The sequence below is a fragment of the Pleurodeles waltl genome, chromosome 5 (genome assembly GCF_031143425.1).
Source record: "Pleurodeles waltl isolate 20211129_DDA chromosome 5, aPleWal1.hap1.20221129, whole genome shotgun sequence".
Lineage (NCBI taxonomy): Eukaryota > Metazoa > Chordata > Amphibia > Caudata > Salamandridae > Pleurodeles > Pleurodeles waltl.
This window is the reverse complement of record NC_090444.1, coordinates 1,535,018,412-1,535,038,118: the sequence shown is the minus strand read 5'-3', so window position 1 is coordinate 1,535,038,118 and position 19,707 is coordinate 1,535,018,412. Positions and strand designations below refer to the sequence as shown.

The window sequence follows — 19,707 nt, the reverse complement described above, 5'->3', positions numbered from 1 at the left end:
AGGTCGTTCCACCTCTTCCTGATGTCCTCCCGATTTCTTGGGTGCTGTCCCACTGCGTTGACCCTGTCCACTATTCTTCGCCATAGCTCTATCTTCCTTGCAATGGAGGTGTGCTGCACCTGTGATCCGAATAGCTGTGGCTCTACCCAGACGATTTCCTCCACCATGACCCTGAGCTCCTCCTCCGAGAACCTGGGGTGTCTTTGCCGTGCCATGGGGAGGTTTAGGTGATGTGTGGGGTGGAGTGCGGGGTGATAAGTGTGCTGATATGTAGTGGGGTGTTGTGTGAGGTGCGTGGAAGTTCTGTGGGCGATGGTGTTGTGTGCCTGCGGATGCTGTTGTTCTTGCTGGTACTTTCTCTCTCTGGCTTTCGTTCGTGATTTGTTGTTGCAAGGGTTTGTGGGTGAAGTGGGTGTGTGTTTTATATTGTATTGGGTGTGTGGGAGTGGTGTGTGTAGGTGTATCAGGTGTGTGTATTTCGATTTGTCCAATGTGGCAGTCTTTTGTAAATGTGTGTGTATTTTGAGCGCGGCGGTGTGTACCGCCAATGGAATACTGCGGTTGAAAGTCCACTGCGTGGATTCGTGGGTCGTGATAGTGTGGGAGTATATCTGTTGGCGTGACGGTGGAGGTTTTGTTTTTGCCAGTTTATCACTGACCTTTGGTGTGGCGGACTTGTGTGGGTATCTACATTTTGGTGGATTCCGAACTGTGGATCATAACAGCTGTGGCGGAATTCCACGGCGGTGTGTTGGCGGTCTTCTGCATGGCGGTAAGCAGCTTTTACCTCTAATGTTGTAATGAGGGCCTATGTCTTCGTGAGAGACTATGGCCCTGACTATGACTTCGGCAATGGAAAAGCCCATCTGGTGAAGTCCCAATGGGTAGGTTGCCGCCAGTGTGGCAGCCTTCCCACTGGGGCCATTACGAGCTTCCCACTGGGTCAGCAGGAGGAGACACAGTTTTTGCCCACTGGCTCAGCGGGAAGCGGCCTACAGCATTATCTTCAGCTCATAATAGAGCCAGTGGCAATGCTGTAGTGTATAGTGTGCACCAGCACCCATCTCCATGTTCACTGTCTGCAAAGCATGCAGTGAACATTGAGACAGGGTTGGCCATGGGGGCTTTTGCACCACCAGCACTGCCAGACCATAAATTAGACAAAATCTGGCAGTGTTGGTTGTCTGAGCGTGGCGCTACAGCTGCTGTCGTAATATGGCTGTTGGACCGCCACATCAGCGGTGGTCAAACCACCACCCAGGTGGTCATTAGATTGCCAGGGTCCTAATGAGGCCCTATGTCTTCCTGGGAGACCTCAACTTCCACCTGGATGACCCCACGGACACCAACTCAACTGACCTCCTGGAAAGATTGGACAATATTGGCCTCAAGCCGCTGGTCGCAGACCCCACGCACAAACCTGGACACACGCTGGACCCTATCTTTACAAGCAGCAATAGAATCAGATACAGCCACACCTCAGAACTCACCTGATCAGGCACCTCCATTGTATGCTTTACCATCACCAGACCTCCCCACACCTCCCCCAACTGCTACAGTGCCCGTTCTCGCAGTTGGACCAAGGTCACTCAACATCAATGGACCGACACCCTCAGCATCACACACACCAACGTCACCACCAACCTGGGTCAGGCAATACAAAACTTGCCACGACCAAACCACCCAAAACCCACGAACCTTCCAAACAAACTGGCTGGTATACCCCGTAACGTAGCGTGTCAAAACACAAGTTCAAACAACTCAAAAGAAGATGGCAGTCCAGTAGGTACCACACCGATGGAGCTACATTCAAATCAGCCTTCAACAACTACCACCACCGGATCAAAGCTGCAAAAAAAAGGCCCTGACCCACCGATTTAAGAGTAGTCGACAACCAGGCCAAGGAACTCATCACCATTGTCAAAGAGTTCACCTATTTGTCAGCCACTGAAAACTCTATCCCTTCCTCACAGGAGCTCTGTGATGCCCTCGCCAACCATTTCCACAACAAGATAGAAACCATCTTTAGAAACTTTGAACCCCCAATCCTCAGAACTCAACAACATCCCATCAACCACCACCGCCAACTACCTTTCCTGAAGCCTGGAAACACGCGGAGGTCAGACCCCTCTTCAAGAAACTATTGGCAGACCCCAATGAGCTTCAGAACTACTGCTCGATCTCCCTGCTCCTTTTCCCCACCAAAGTCCTGGAGAAGGCCATCAACCTACAAATCACCGAACATCTGGAGAGAGACAACCTACTGAACCTGTCACAATCTGGCTTCAGAGCCAACCACAGCACAGAGACAGCTCTGATTGCAGCAACAGATGACATCCATACACTACAAGACAGAGGAGAATCAGCTGCCCTGATCTCCCTTGAGCTGTCTGCAGCATTCAACACTTTCCCACCACACACACCTCGACAGACTACACCAGTCTGAAATATAAGATGATGCTCTCAGATGAATTGCATCTTTTCTCACAGGGCGCACCCAAAGAGTCCACCTCCCTCTCTTCACCTCACAAGGCAAGTATTTCATCCGTGAGGTCCCCCAAGGCTCATCCCTCAGCCCAACCCTCTTCAACGTCTACATGACTCCACTTGCAAATATCATCATGTCGCACAACATCAACATTGCCTCCTATGCCAATGATACACAGCTTGTCCTCTCACTCCCAGCTGACCCCACTCTGATGAAGACCAACTGTCACAACTGCATGAAGAAAGTATCTGCCTGGATGATGGACAACTACCTGAAGTTCAACATGGACAAAACTGAAGTTCAGATCTTCGGCAGACACTCTGGAACGACTCCTGGTGGCAATCGGAAACTTGGACCCATGCCCAAAGACCACGCCAGCAAACTCTGCATCATCCTCAACAGTAAACTGTCCATGAAACGACAGATGAATGCCATATCCTCAGCGTGCTTCCACATGCTCAGCAAGATCTCCAAGTGCCTCCACCAAACACCAGGAAGACAGTGACACAGGCCTTCATCACCAGCTGACTGGACTAAGGCAATGCACTCTTTACAGACATCACCACCAAACTCATGCAAAGACTCCAGATGATCCAGAACACAGCTGCCAGACTGATCCTCAACTTGCCCAAGAAAACCCCCATCACCCAGCACCTGAAGGACCTCCACTGGCTCCTAATCCAGAAGAGATGCCAGTTCAAACTCTCGTTCCAGCTTGACAAAGCCCTCCACGACTAAGGACTCAACTACTTTATTCATTCCATTAACCTCCCAGGAACCTCCGATCCACACACCACGGCCTCACACAGATACCTCGCATATGCCGCTTCCACTCCGGAGAACGCTCCTTCCCCCATCTCGCCACAAAAGCCTGGAACTCCTCCCCTTCCACTTCCGCACTGCACCCTTGCTTACCCACTTCAGGAAAAGGCTAAAAACCCAGCTTTTCGACCTGCAGAAAACACCTGGATACCCTCTTGGGTAATAAACTGCGCTATACAAGTATAGATTGATTGACTGATTGATTCTCTTAAGACCAGGGAGGCAGTTTAGATTCCTAAGCCTGGGTGTGTCCCTGTTCATAAGAGAATATCATTCAAAGCCTTATGCCTGAAAAATAAAGTCTTTAACAACCTAGTACTTAACTATTAGGAATGTTTGATACACACAATATAACATTAAAGTAAGTAAACCCAATCAATGTATTCTTTAAGATGATTTGTGATTTTGTGGCAGAAGCCTGTTGGGAGAGGTAATTGTGGTGTCTCCCAGCCACTGGAATCAAATAAAAGCTCATAGATGTCCTGTCTGTTTCAAGACAGAAAGGGTATTAATGAGGCTGAATTTTATTAATCAGCTCAGTGCATGCAGGAGGTTGTGCTTAAGTATGATACTAGGTTTCATATGGCTGGTCTAACAGTTCATTATGTTTAGTTTACAGAATCTGTAGAGCGCATGGCTACCCGAAGGCCTCCCAGTGCTGAGGAGGATCACTAGATATGAGGAACAGACCTAAACAGGGAACAATACTGTTTTCAATTTTCTCCGAAAAGATGATTCTGAAAAATCATGCCGCTCTGCAGGCGAAGGATCTACCCCCCCATCTGAATTTCTTAGCATGAAAGGAGTTGATTGGAAAAGCTGAAGAAGATCTGAGTAATCTCCGGGGGGTATAGGGAGTGATCATTCATCTGAGGAAGACTGGACCCTTGTTTCAGAGGGCTCAGTGAACGAAACACATTGCTTTAAAGATAAGGAGTGATTCAACAGGAAGCCAAGGAAGGGAAGCCAAGGGTGGAGTGACAGAAAAATGACTGGGGGTGTCTGTGAGTAAGCAAGCAGCAGCGTTCTGCACCACCTGAAGTCTCTTTAGGACATGCAATGGAGAGCTCAGGAACAGTACGTTCCCATAGTCCAGTCGTGAAGGTATCAGAGCCTGAGTAAGAAGTCTTTTGGCTGAGAATGGAAGTAGTTTAAAGATTTTCCTAAGGGTTCTTAGAAAACCTAAACAGGTAGCTGCCAATTTCTTAAAATGTCATTCCATAGTAAGATGAGGATCTAACAAAAACCCAAACTTTTTATGGATTCCTTGGGAGTAGGTAGATCCTTAAGCAGGACCACTACCAAAGATTGGGGCCTGAGTAGGGAAGAATTCCCGACAATCATAACTTCTGTTTTCCCATCGTTGAGCTTAAGCTTGCTCTCTGTCATCCATCTGGCGATATCTGAGAGACAGGAAGATAAAGTAGCCTGTTCTTGGCTATTCTTAGCAGAGAAGGGGTAGACCAACTGAGTACCATCCGCATAGAATACTAGAGATAGTCCATGTGGCTCAATAATTCTGGCCAGGGGTGACATATACGTTTTAAAGAAAATAGGTCTCAAAGAGGAGCCCTAAGGCATCCCACAACTAAGTTGCAGAGGGTTAGAGAAAAAAGATCGATCTAGGACTTGAAAGGCCCTATCCTTCAGGAAGTCGGAGAGCCATTCAAATGGAGTCCCTGAGAAACCCATCTGAGAGATTTGATGAAGGAGTATATTATGATCTATAATATCGAAAGCGGCACTCAGATCCAGAAGGATAATTGCTGCATAGCCACCTGAATCCAGGCGTTGACGGGTATCCTCAGTGACCGCCAAAAGGGCAGATTTCATGCCGTGCAGAGGTCTGAAACCAAGTGTGATGTGGAAGATTGTAATCCTCAAGAAATCCTGAGACTTGTTTGCTGACATGTCTTTCGATAATTTTAGCTTTTATAAGCAGAAGGGCAATTTGTCTATTGTTGCTCAAAGACCTAGGATCCAGCCTAGGGTTTTTTAATAGAGGCTTGATGACCGCATGTTTCCAGTTTTGTGGAAGCTGACCACAGGTGAGAGATTTATTAAGAATCCTAGTTAGAACCTGCACAATAATGTCCGCGTTGAGGATTAATATAAATAGTGCGTAGGAGATTGAGGACTAGGTCCTCAGTCAAAGGCTGAAAAGCTGTGAATGTAACTTTCGAAGGGTCTTGAAGTGCCATTGTGGCTTCTTGTGCGGAGTGGTGGGAGAAGATTCGTTGAATATCAAAAGTTTTTTCATGAAAGAAAACTGCCAAATTATTACTGTGCTCCAAGGATGCTTGAATTGGGCTGCAAAGAGGAGGGTCTTGAGTTAATTCTTTAAAAAATTTAAAAATCTCTTTGGGAGAATTGGAGGATTGTTCTATTCTAGCAGCATAGAACAATCCTTGTGCAGTTTTAATTTCCACATGATAGTCTCTAATTGCTGCCTATATCCACGTTTAGAGTCATTGTCATAGGTTTTCATCCATTTCCTTTCTAACTGTTTACATATCTTTTTAACTGCTGTATCTTAGGAGAAAACCATGCGGACTTCTTGGTACGTGTAATGTTTGTGGACAGTCTTAGTCAGAAGTATATTGTCCAGGGAGTTAGAGATCCATTCATTAAATGTTGTTGCCAAGCCAATCTCATTAGTAATGGAGGACGGACGGTGAAATTCTAAGCTATCTATCCAGTTTTTATGACTTAACTTAGATCAGGGGTGACAGGTGGTAGTGCTGGATAAGGACTGTAAGGGCAGACAGAGTAAAAGAGAAATTAAATAGTGATCAGTCCAAACTAGAGGGAGTAGGGGCAGAGCCGATAGGGTTAACAAATTACTAAACACCAAGTCGATGGTGTGTCCTTTAATATGAATGGGGCCCTGGATCAACTGTGGCAGATCTAAAGCTGCTAGATCCGTCAACAGAGTATTTGCCAAATTGTTATATTGATCATCAACATGAATATTAAAATCACCCAGAATGGGGGAATTGGAGTTCCTACAGGAAAAGTCTGATTTTAGTTCTGGTAAAGCCTGAATAAATTTCCTCTCAGGACCATGAGGATGATAAATTAAAATTCCGGAGAGAGTAAAGGTAGGATTGGTTGTTGGCAAGAAAAAGAGACTTTCACAGTCTGGAGTAGACAAATTTTGGGTAACACAATTTATAGATTTGTTTTATAAATGATTGCAATTCCACCTCCTTTGGAGTGAGGTCTGTCTAACCAGCGTATATGATAATCATGGGGAAGAGCCATAGCTATATTGGGACTAGAGCCCTTGGATAGCCAGGTTTCTGTTAAAAATAACGCCACCGGAGCATGATCAGTTAATAGTGAGTAGAAATGGAATTTATGCACAGGCAGAGAGAGACAGTTAAGTAGAAGAATTTGGCACCCTCCAACCGGGCTGTTTCAATCCTGAAATGGGGAGTGAGATAAAGGAGACCAGTGACACACACTGCAATGTATAATAGGGGAGTCAGGATTTAAAGAGTGACTGCATGGGTGCGAAGTGTCCTTCCTGATAGCTAACAGTTGGGGAGCTGAGTAGACTAAGCTTTCAGGAGAGCCCTGGGTAGCATTCCTGGTCCCTGGTCTCGGTCTGGTGCTGACAGGCGCAGACGAGCTTGCCTTAGGCTGCCTTTGGCGCAGCAGCAGCGCACCTGTTGTGAGCTCGCTTCATCAAGCCCTTCATAATGGGCTGAAGCTGCAGGCAGGAAAGACTAGACCGCCTCCCAAAATGGCAGCTCTAGTGGAACGAGCAGGAGAGTGGAAAATAGCAGATTAGTGAGGAGGAGAGCGTCAGAATGAATATGTGATGGAACAACTAGGTCCTAAACAACTATGTGCCTAAACCACTACTAAACAACTAAAAAGTCTCTACAACAAAGTACTGAACAACTACTGTCTAAACAACAATTTTGCCTGAATAACGATTGCCTGAACAACAAATTTTTTGTTTTTTATTTTTTATTTTATTTTTATGGGTTATTAGTTGTTTAGAATTTATATATATAAACAACCTATAAATATATATAAATAACTATATCATTCTGGTCCCCAAATCAATGGTAACCTTGGATGTTGTCTTGCTTTTGTCAAGTTTTGCCCGAAAATTATTTGTGGAAAATAGCAGGAGTCCGGTTTGTGTGTGTGTGTGTGTGTGTGTTTTCTTTTTAGGCCAGTGCAAATGATTGCTACTATGCTATTCAGGACTGATTTCAAGATATTAGTTTAGTCTGTCTCTTGCATTTTCGATATTGCAGTTATTGAGTACAGAATGGAAAACACCGGGTCTTCACCACTATTTTCCTTGATCATTATCATGATTGACTGATTTTCTATCTGCTCATATTGTTAGGACTATGACATGAGGAGGGATGTTGCATGTAATCTAAAGATTACCTAATGGTGTACTCTTCCTGTTCAGTTTGGAGGTTTTTTGTTGCTGTTCTCCAGTGCATTCTTGTCTATGACTTTGGTATAGATGTTTTCTGCTTGTGTATCATAAACAGATACTCAAGTTTGAGGGCATTTATTAATTTAAACAGTGAATAGTCTGGGGGTCAAATAATATTTTGCTTTAGGTAAAGTGAGGTTGTCTTTTCACCACAGATGGATAGTGAGTGTTAGTCCTGGCATCCTTTGTGTGGTTTTTCCCCTAACTTGTTGCCTTCAGGCCTTCTGTTTGCATTTGTCATTTTTACTGGTTTTAGGACTCTGCATACTTTACCACTGCTAGCCAGTGCTAAAGTGCTGAAGCTCTTTCCTTGCTAAATGGTAAATTTGGCTTGTTCTCATTTGTAAGTACCTTGTAAAATGGCACCACGTGTGCACAAGGGCCTGTAGATTAAATGCAACTAGTGGTCCTACAGCATTGATTGTGCCACCCACTTAGGTAGCACTTTAAACAAGTCTCAGGCCTGTCATTGCAGCACGTGTGTGCAGTTTTAAAGTGCTATTTCCTGGCAAAAAAAAACCTTTTTGACAGGCACAAATCATTTCTCTTTAACCCATATTTGACCCCTAGGGTAGACCCTATACAGCCCAGAGGATAGGGTGCAGTATATTTAAAATTTGGACATATAGCTTTTAGTTTTACATGTCCTGAAAGAGAAAGAATCTTTAATTTGTTTTTCACTATTGCACAGCCTACCTCTCCCACTGTTCAACAATGGGGTTACTTTGTTAACTTTTAATAAGCTGTAGTTTCCACATGGGAATAGGTAACTGGTTCATGTTTGCCCTATTTGGAATTGTAATGGAATATCCTAACGTATGGTGAAGTTGGGTTTTAAATTGCAATTTTGAAAATGCCACTTTTTGAAAGTTGACATTTTCCTGCCTAAGCCATTTGGTGTTTGGGGCCTGTCTCAAGGTCAAATGATTGGGTATATTTGTCAATTGGGCTCTGCGTATTCCTCCTAGACAGCCACAAACAATAGAGAGCTTAGGTGTGCCTGGATGGGGCATGACTGGCAGGATGGGATGAGCACAGACCCACTTACACATGAATAGGCTGTGTCCTGCCTCCACAGAAAGTTCTGCATACCCCTTGCATTTAGTCTGGAGACAGGTCCAGGAAAGCAGAACATCTGTGCATTTCAAAGGCATGCCTCTAGAACATTCTCCCTACTTTAAAGGCACAACTGGGTATAAATACTGGACCCCAGAAACCAACTCTTCAGTACACTTCCGGACCTGTGGATACTTTGCTAGGAAGAAGGACTGCTTTGCTGCTTAAAGGACTGCCACTCTTATGGACTGCTGCTCTGTGGGACTGCTGCTCTGCTGTACTGACCTGCTGCCCTTTTGCCTGGGTGAGGACTGGACCTGCATTAGTTGAACTTAGGATCCCATATTGACTCCAAGGGGTAGTTGCATGGCCTCCTGACTAGAGCCTTGGGGAAGGAAAGCCCCAATAACCTTAAACCCAGCACCTGCCAAGTGGTACCATCCCAGTACAGGAACCCTTGGAAGTGGGCCTAAGGTGTTGCACAAGCCTTTGTGGACCCAGTGGGACCAATGCATCTCCACTGCTGTGCCATGCAACCTATAGTAGAAGCATTGCATTGTCATTGCTGGAGGGTCTTCCTGTCACAAAGACCCACTTTGCATGCCTCATCAGAACTGCTACTGTGCAACGTATCTTCAGAGCTAGCCCTTGCATCCCTTGTCAACAGCAGCCTCAACAACAGCCTCCACATGGCAGCCTCCCAGCTCAGCCTCCATTGACGTGATCCTTGACTACAATGCAGGCTCTAGCATGGCAGCCTCAGTACATCTCAGAACCAAGCCATCACTTCAGCTGCATGACACATCCTTAGTGCAAGCCCTCTCATCCCTCATCAACAGCAGCCTCAATGACTGTCTTGCAGCTCAGCAGAACCAACACATGGCTCTGTGATGCATCCTCAACACCGGACTTTGCATTGCAAGGTTCTATTGATTGGATTTTTTTCATTTTGGTCTTGTTTTATTTATTAAAAATAGATCTATTTTTCTAACTTGGCGTGGGATCCCTTTTGTGTGATGAAGTTCACTTTATTACTGTTTAAAGTGTTGCACAAATACTTTACTCATTTCCATCCCAAGCTAAGCCTTACGGCTCTGTGCCAAGCTACTAGTGGGTTGAGCACAGGTTAATTTAGGTTTGGGTTGTACCTCACCCTTACAAAGACTGTGTTTTCTGCTGGATGAGGGTTCACATTCTAGTCATCCAGCAGCTCAATTTCATACATGCAGGAATCAGTGTCATTTTAATTTATGTTGGCTTTTTATACTGTCACTTATAAACAGTGTTTCCTCGCACTTTGGAGAAAGACCTGAATTCAGCCACTTTGATAAAAGGTTCTGTACAAGAACATTTAGAAAAGTCAGGTTTAAGCACCTTCCTATATATGAGCAGATCTGATTGTGCTATGACAGTGAGAGGAAGAGAGTGTCATAAGAAAGCCTATGTCTGAAAGTAACACCAGTTTGCTATTTAGTTTGGCAAACAGGTTACACCATCACAAATGTGATGGATATCCTGTCCACCTTATTGCAAGTGCTCAAATCTTATGTTTTTCTAATATGGCAGACAAAATATTTATTACATTTGTGAGGAGTAATCCATCTGCCAAACTCTAAATCAGGACCTAAGATCTTCTCACTGTTAATTGCAGCTGGCCTGGGGTTCTGAGATTATGCACAAGGGTATATTTTAGCAATTTTTCAGAAATGAATGCAGGGCTTACTTCATAAAATACTTAATGAACCAAGCAGACTGGTGTAAACTGGATTCTCCTACAAATGGGGAGCCAAAGTAGCTCTTTGAGATGGCTGTATATGTGGTCAAACATTCTGGGTTTGAACAGCAATCTGACAATAGCACTCACAAATCTTTGCAGTCAGCCTTTGCTTTTCTTGGCATGGACCAAGTATAATGAATTGCCATAATCCAGTCTTGACTGAGTATCAGCATTTGCTACAGAGAATCCGTGCAAATTGAAAGGAAGTAAAGACTTCTGTGCATCATTCTTCAGAGAAAGACAGGCTTTAGTTTTTACGGCAATTTATAATTATGTATGATTCATAGATTCCACATAAACTTCCAATGTTTCTGGGCAATTGCCAAAGAACATGGCCAAAGTACACTGTCTCATCTGCTCAGGTTATTGCTGGTGTATAGTATTTTGGATTTAGATTGGCTCAACTTGAAAATGTGTTTTCCATCCATCTTTATTTTGTTTCAAGGTCTAGAGATAGATTTGAATTACAGTAATCCATATTGTCAGATAACCTAAATATAAAGAGGTTATCATCTTTGTATAAACATGCGCTTAAGTTAAAGTCCTGTATCATATATTGTAAGGGTCATAAGTAGAGATCAAATAAGAAAGTGGAAATTATTGAGCTTTGGTGGGTGCTGCAACATAGGGGTTGGGCACTAGAATCCCAGGTGGATCACCCTTGAGCTTCCTGACAGTAAGAAGAAAGTAATAACAGTACACAAAGACTAATGATGCTTCATGCCAAAGGAAAGTTTGGTGTTCTATGGTATTGAATTCGGTGGGGAGATACAGCAGGGTAAGAACTCCTCCGTCGCCTTGTAAACCATCATCTGGATGTCATACAGTACAGTAGAGACAGTAAGTTTTGCTCCTCCATTTAAAACCTGCTCGATTAGGAGTGTAACAACGGGTTATTCTCCACAACAGATTCCATTTAAAGGCGTAATAGCCTTCTCCAATAGTTTGAGATGTATGGCAATAATGTGATTGGCCTTTAATTTGATGGCTCACTTAAATCTAGCTAAAGTTTCTTTAGAATAGGGTGCTTCGAAGCATGTTTAAAATTCTCAGGAAAGATTCTAGTGTTAAGAGAGATATTTATTATTCCCATAAGGTAAGGCGATACTTGTATGCAAGTGTTTTCTTGAGAAATACTGCAATAAGATCACACGGGAAAAATGACGTGCTGCTATAATGAGGATTACAGGTAATATGTGCTTTATGGGTGCCACTTCAATACTACAGCTCCAATGGATATTCTTTGGTATTACATTCATGGAGAGACAGACCCATTATATAATTAGTAACAATTTACCAATTGGCTTCTGTGTCTTTAAATAATTGTAATTTGTTTTTAATTGTAAATCAATATATTCAAAATTATTTTTAATCGTTTCTCTCGAATGGAGGTAACATCCTAATTTTTCTGTCATATTGAGAGTACCACCTTCCCAACTATAACGTTCTTTTCAAAATATAGGTCATCCTGAGACACCATTTACAATTGTTCATCCTGTGAACCCCATTAAATAGCACAAAACATGATTCTAAATAAATGTTTTGGTTACAAATTTGCTAGACATTTTTTTTTTTGTGAAGAATTTATTGTAACAGTTCTAGCGACCTACCCCATTCTTTTGATTTGTGGGTTTGACTGCAGGACAAATGTCTGAAAACATAGATGTGGGTGAACTCTGTAGTCTGACGTGGGGCAGTCGCATAATAGCACTGTTTTTTGCATGATACACAAAAATGTTTAATCTGCTGCTCAAAGAATTTTAGGGTATTGCTTATATAGGGTGGTCTCCATGGCTTTGAATGCATGGGGAAAATTTTCTGTAGAACAGCGTACCATTACAGATGCTCCATATTCAATACTGTACTCCCATCATTAGGGAAATGCCAACTATTTTGAAAAGGCATCAACATAAGCTTACTATGCTTTCACTCTTCCTTTATTTTGTATCATGTGAAAAGAGGAATTTCCAATCGTGGTAGGGAATATTAGGTTTTAATATTCTACCTCTCCCACCAGGGATACCTCGTATTCTGGAACCTTGGCTTTACTTGTGGATTGTTTTCCAATTGCTCGTCCTGATTTTCTGTCATAAATCACCCGTATTTTCCCCTCCTGAACTGGACCTCTATAGACACTTTACCTTATCTTTATTTTATGAGTATAAGGTAGTTAGGTAAAAGAGTCATGCTGTTGGTTCATGGGTGTACGAAGGGGGATGAGCATATTACGCATTGAACACAGCCTGCTCATGCATTGTTAAACCGCAGCAAACCCTTTCGGAGTCTGATTAACTGATTTTTACTATAAAGCGGTTTTTGATTTATTTTCTAGGATTGTTCATCTTACTGAATGCTCGGAACATTTCTAGATAGTATGGATCTTATAGATACAGATGAATTCCCACCTCCACCACCTGAAGGTAAGTAGAAACAATGTGTAGTGTTGTTACAGAATTTTTGAATCCTATTTCATCCTCATAAATTATTTATTCTGCAAGCGATTCTCTATATCTACAAGCCAATGTCTACATGTCTGTAATATACTTGCAGTTCTTCCAAAAGAGTCCACAATTCATGAGTCTTGCATCTCGGTACTCGAAGTGTACAGCCGCTGGCAATCATACATCTGCCTGAACGGCCAGCACTGGGAGCATCCACAGCGGTAGTGAAAGATTCTGCATTTGATATCGCCCGTCCAGTTAATTATGCTATCAATAAAAAGCTTTGATTCATTGCTGCGTTTATGGGGTCTGTTTTTCACAGCACTTTACATGAAGAAGTCTTCAGCAAATAAATGTATTTGAGTGTTGAAATTAATTTACGAAGACAGTGGTAATTAGACTGGTTAATCAGTGGCTGATGGTGAGCTACATAACGGCATGCACGCCTGAAATGCATACAAATATTCAGTCACTTTTAATTTATGAGACATTGATTTTCCTCAGCTCCGACAATGCTGAGACTATCACCGACCCCCGTGCTAATTAGTGTGTTTGTCATCGTCTAATACTTGTGCAAAGATGCATAGCATTCTTTCCGTGGACAGGATATTTGTTGTTCCTTAGTGTATGATATCGTTCGTAATGGTACCCTATGTATTAGTGTTTGCTAATTTATTTGTAAAGAATGACCCTATTGTTTTTAAATTGCAAAAAATGTTGTTAAGGTGTGAGATTATTTTGTAAAATGCACCCTTAAAACCTTTTCATTTCTATGTTTTGGTATGCTCTTAACTTTCAAAACTAACATAAGTAAAATATTAGAATTCAATTTCACTGTGCACTCTTTCCCCAAATAATTCTTAGTTATTTATAAGATACCTGTTTGGCTGCTACACTGTTATCTTTAGCACATCATAGCGACAGACAGATTCAAGATTATTTTTTAAAAGGCAGGGTGTTTTCTTTGCACTTTAAAGACCTTTTATCAGTATTCACATCCATTGGGAATAGGTTGGTCCTGCTATAATGTGCCCATGGAGCCTCTTTAATTGTATGAGTCACACAGTGACCTGCATTCTCTCCTCTCTTGGTGCATAAGAGCGCATTCCAGCCTATATCGTCCATGGTACCCAGAGCTCCTTTCCATTTTTTGCTCAGCCCTACTAGCAAATGTGGTGTATTATTCATTAACATTTTATAAATCATAGATACGGATTTCTTCCCCAGACTCTCTGTTTTTCTTTTTGGAATTACTACTCCTTGCACCATAATCTTTATTCACACAAACGGTAAGGTCTTATCCCAGGCTCTACTGGGAAAATCAAAAAAGTGGTTGATCAATTAACACATGTTGTCACCCATCAGGTGTGGATTATTGACAGTTGACGAAATAGTAAACATGATAACACAGCTAAACTGACAATGCATAAAGGAAATTTCAGACATCTAGAGGTCTCACCAAGGTTGTTTGTGGAAGTCTACAATTTTCTGCTGCTATATTACCTTTAGAAGACGTTTGAGTTTCGATCACAACCAAAGATGTCCCGTTTATGACCAGCTTTCCAGAGGTTCTGATTTCCTTCACAAATAACACTGAACCTTTGTGTGAAAACTCCTAGAACTTTAAAAGTTCATATAGCTGTTTTTAAACTCCACTATGACAGTAACTCAGAAAGTATAATTGCATATTGCCGTTGACTTAATACAAATGCTTTTTTACTCACGAATGCATTAACATGCATTGATATATCACACAGTCAACTTCCAATGGCATTCTTGTATAAATCTGAGGTCTTCATTTGTCTTAAATACTCATGCTATGTATCTTAATTCTTCAAGACCCAGAAACCATTTTATTTGTGTTGTATATTTGTACACTTTCTGCATCTCACAGTATAGCATCATATTGAAAAAGAAGTGTCCTCAGCAGTATGCTTATGTACCAATATCTCACTTGCTTATGATTGTTGCAAGCAGCTTGAGTTGATAACCCCCACTTTTTCTCTACATTTTATAAAGCCGAAGTAGCGATAGTGATCCTAAGCCTCTTCTCAATAGGACGTGGTAACAGCACATCACTGCAAGTCGAAAAGTTACTGCAGGTGAAGTCAAGATTTATAGGACAGAGCTGTATATTATCATTACTGCACAGTCTGCTACAATCATGGCATTTCCTGAATTGACACAACCTCTAGAATACTGCTCCAACCTAGTTCTTATTCAGAATAGACGTTTTACATATGCTGTGAACAGAGCCACATTGTGCTAAGAGGTTAAAACATGACGAGGAAATAAAATCTGTACAGACGTCAGGGAGACATTCCAGAGGACCTCTGTTTCAGGTAAAAGCCTACATGATCTCCTCAGTCCCTGAACTGAGCCTGGAGAGCATTAAACAAATAAAGCCAGCATATGAAAGCCAGAAAGTGTGAGTTATAAATTACAGAGCCAATGGTAATCAACAAGTGAAATGATTCGTAGGTCAACTTTCTGAAAATCCCCAAGATGTCTTCAGCAAACTAGATAGCTGTGCTGTCTAGTAGGCTGCGACCTAAAAATAGGATCTCAACAATGAAAAATCCCTGGTGACCTCTCATTGTTAATAAGTTCCTGTTATTATTAGTATGCAAAATTACCTATGGGATTCATTTACAGTTTTTGCTTTTCCATATGAAACTCTACAATGATGTTGTAGAGGATTGACTTTCTGATGGTGATACATGGGATACACATAAGACTAGTAGGAAAAATCTCAGCAGTACTGCAACCAATTCACACCTTTGTCTATTTTAAAAATATTTCAGAAATATTGCATTTGGGTTCAAATGTAAAAAGAAATATTTATGTTACTGAGCTCTGTATGATGATATAATAATTAAACGAAAGTTGGGAGGTTTAATTAGATTTCCATTAGCAGATGTAAGTGTGTGGCAGATGTACTTATTGTCTGGTAACTCAATAGCTTTCACTATTTAGAACCTATCTGTAGATTTATTGTGACCTATCTAAGTGATATCTTGAAAGCTGACCTTTGGTTACTAACCAAAGAATGCATAGTAGGGATTTCATTTCGTACATAAAATAATTACCCAAAAAGACAAGTCTTTGCATAACTCTGAACCATGTCTCTAAATGCTATGACATACCTTACAGTGACTTCTAAATCAATAAGTGAATCTTTCTTTATGAAGAAGGCCCTCTGGATATATGTGTTATGGTAGTTGAATAGATTGATTTACGTCTTAGAGACTTGTATGCAAAATGTAAATATAAGTTGTATTTAGATTTACTCTTGCCTGGTAGCAAATAACTGTAATCCATACACAAATAATAATCTTTTATATACATAGAACCTCATATTTGAGATGTTCTTGTTGCAATATTATTCTCTCTAAAGTGCTCCTCTGCTTATTAGAGGTGGAATTTCACTATGTAAATAAATATATGAACATTAACACATTAAGATTGAAAAGTTTCTATTCTTTGTAAAATGCCTTTCATTTGTGAAGATATATTTCACTGCCTATCACCAGAGCTCTTCTTATAATTCTGGAATGGCATCAGCATTAAATACTCTTGAAGTTTAGCTTCCAATCGTCTTCTTCAGGTACTCAGTGCTTAATTTGAGCTGGTGGCTTCCGGTACTCGGCACGGCACTTAATTGTCAACACCGGTGCTTATTAATTCAATATAAATGACAAAATTTTTGGTACCTGCTGCCCAAACTATTCTTATAGGTCTGGGGGTCTGAACTGTGACACTTGTAGGAGCGTGATTCTCAGTAATTGTATTGGTACTGTAATTGTCAGCACTGGCAGCTGCAATGTGTGATGCAAGCTTCAGTGTCCTCCTGACAAGAGCCCCGGCACTTAGTATTATTAAAAAAAAAAAAAGCACTACAGCACTAGTACTACCTCCAGTAGAACCTCTAATCTCACCATGATCAGTGCCGCAACTGTTGGTGCACACATTTTGACTTGCTGAAAACAATGAACTGAGAAGAAAACAATGCCCAATCAATGAGTGTAGGCATGTTTGTTGAGATTCAATATCAGACCCTGCATTGCCTGCAGTAATAATCTCTTAAACAGAAAATCCAGTGTGATCATATTTGTAAGTTGTTTTGCATATAAATACCTTTGCCACCATGTACTTAAGACAATATCCTTACCAAAGACACTTTAGCCTTAGGAAGCTTTGAAAAGCACATTCAGTGCATTTAATTTTGTTTACTTCCCCATGAAGTTGGGACTTGGGCAAGTCACAAAAATTATGAATTACAACATTCAAATCATCCTGCTATTCTACTTAAATCTCCCTGAAAAGCAATCCAGTCAGTCCTGACAACATCCAATTATATTTGCAGAGGTCTGCACATTTCACAGCAATGTCACTGACAATCTTCATAGCCACTTTTATAAAGCAAAATGACACCTACCTATTTATCCCTCCAACTTTGCAAAAAGTATGAACAAAATCCTCCTTTATCTAGTGAACATAAAAAGGAAAATGTATTCCCTATTTTTTCCAGGTGGTCATTTCATTCACCCATAACTTAAAAAACAAATTATGATTATTGTGATGATGATGATTATTATTGTTGTTGTTAGTAGTAGTAGTAGTAGTAGTATGATAAACATCAGTATTATTCGTTATTTTTATTACTATTTCAGTTTTATTCAAATGTCGAATGTATTTTATTGCATAGTTAATTAAAACACTTGTAAAGCCAACGCACAATATGTTAAAAAAGATTCCCAATACAAGTTAGCGTGTGCTTCAAATACGGGATGCCACAGAGTCAAAATTTCATTATAATACATGGGATTCTGTAATTCCTGTATAAATGGCAGTTGTTAATTTCTTTATAATCGGCAACCTGTGACACACCAAATCGCCCAATGCAGAGAAAGGATGTCAGAACTCAACTATTATAAAGTTATTACATCACGTTCTAAGGTCACAATGCCTGCTGCCAGAACCAGCAGCCAAAGTGAAAAGCAGATTGGGTCACGAAGCATAAATAAAGCAGCCATTTAAAGCAACAAATAGAACATTGCTTTTCTTTCTTCTACTATATTTTAATAGCTTCCAATGACAAGCAGAGAGAATATTTTTATTTTTTGTACTCTTTACATAGAGAAAAGCTAGACTCTTTCAGAATGTTTCTACATGTTCCACGCTACTGCAACGTTTAAAAAAAAAAAATTAAAACAACTTACATTGAACTGTTTATAATATCGGTTTGCAACAAATATCTAACAGGTTTTTGATGTGTTTAATTTTGCACTGGAGGTTTTATTTTTATTCTTCATGTTTGCAAACATGCTCACTCTTTCATATGAAAAAGCTAGGCATCAAGGTTTTTTTAAAAAGGTGACCATGTATTATATGGGATAAAGTACCCTGTGGTGTACATGGTACGGATACTGCAAATCACCTTGGGGATCTATAACCTTATACAGAAACTCAGCCTTGAGCCTTGTTCCTCTATATGGTTATGGAACTCCTCGGTGACTTGCAATACCCTTATAATGTACACCAGGGGATATTTTATCCCTTATCTAAAATTAGATGAGTTTAAAACTTGATTTGTGCTGTTGTTAAAAAAATGTGTGAGTGTAAATGTCAGTTCAGTCTTAGGAAACTGAAATGTAATCATCTGGGAGCTAAGCCTGATGTTGTTCCTGATTTAACACTCGATGACAGCTTATTTACAACCACACACTCCCTGGGAATGAAAGTGTGGGTACAGCAAGAGTTTCTGCTTAGGAAGGAGTACCCGACAGATGCAGATGGCATGGAGTATTGATTTTGTTTTGCTTGTGAACAGCATCTGCATATTGCATCGGTAGTCTTTGAAAGCCATCTGCCCTGATAATCCAGAGATGGCAGATCACCCAGGTGGTGTTTCATGGACTAAGTCTTAATTACATTCAGCAAGCAACTATCCGGGTTGGATTGCCTACCAAACAGGCTGTAGCTATTTTTGTCTTTCAGGAAAGATAGCTGGTGAGTGCAGTTGTTGATTTGTTCTTTAAAGACCTGAAAAGAAAGAGGCTATTATTATTATTCCTATTCCAATTATTGTTATTGTTCTTATTATTGTTATTGTTATTATGGTTTGTGGGTTTAGCCACCAACATTTACTGCAGCTACTCTGCTACTGTTTTATTAGATATTTTTGGAATATTTAGGTGATTGCTGCTCGCAGATTTCATGCCCTATTTTTTGAAAATACAAGAGTAAGGGCTCTTGTTAACTATGTGGACTTTTAGGGTTTGTGATTATAGCAGAATGAAAGAATTCTTGTGCAGTGTGTGAAGCATGTAGTTTAGCTTTGCTAATGTGTTACTCTTTTCATTAGCAAGCTGCTAAAAAAGATGCAAAAAAATGGAAAAAGAACAGATGATGTACTGAAATCTAAACAATGTCAATCATTCCCTCCGCAGTCAGAGATCTGGACCTAAATCCATTGTTTTTTTTTGCTCACCATGCCATTCCAGTTTGGACCCAGCCATATGCAGATCAGTCATGACCCTGCTCCCCATGGGAACATTTCAGCCTGAACTGCCAGGCCAGGTCCTCCCTGGACCAGAAACAAGCATATTAGGACCACTTTCAAGGTATCACCCCTCAATAGCCAGGCTAGTTT

The 19,707-nt window shown here is 41.0% G+C and overlaps 1 protein-coding gene across 3 annotated transcripts in view; it reads left to right on the top strand.

The window, feature by feature from the left end:
• ARHGEF10 (Rho guanine nucleotide exchange factor 10) overlaps positions 1 to 19,707 on the top strand; it is a 949,815-nt gene that overhangs the window by 79,757 nt on the left and 850,351 nt on the right. For all 3 annotated transcript variants that reach the window (XM_069235817.1, XM_069235818.1, XM_069235819.1), the window contains exon 2: positions 12,944 to 13,031. In XM_069235817.1, the coding sequence (XP_069091918.1) occupies positions 12,962 to 13,031 (70 nt within the window). In that variant the 5' untranslated portion in view covers positions 12,944 to 12,961. The remainder of the gene's footprint in view (positions 1 to 12,943; positions 13,032 to 19,707) is intronic.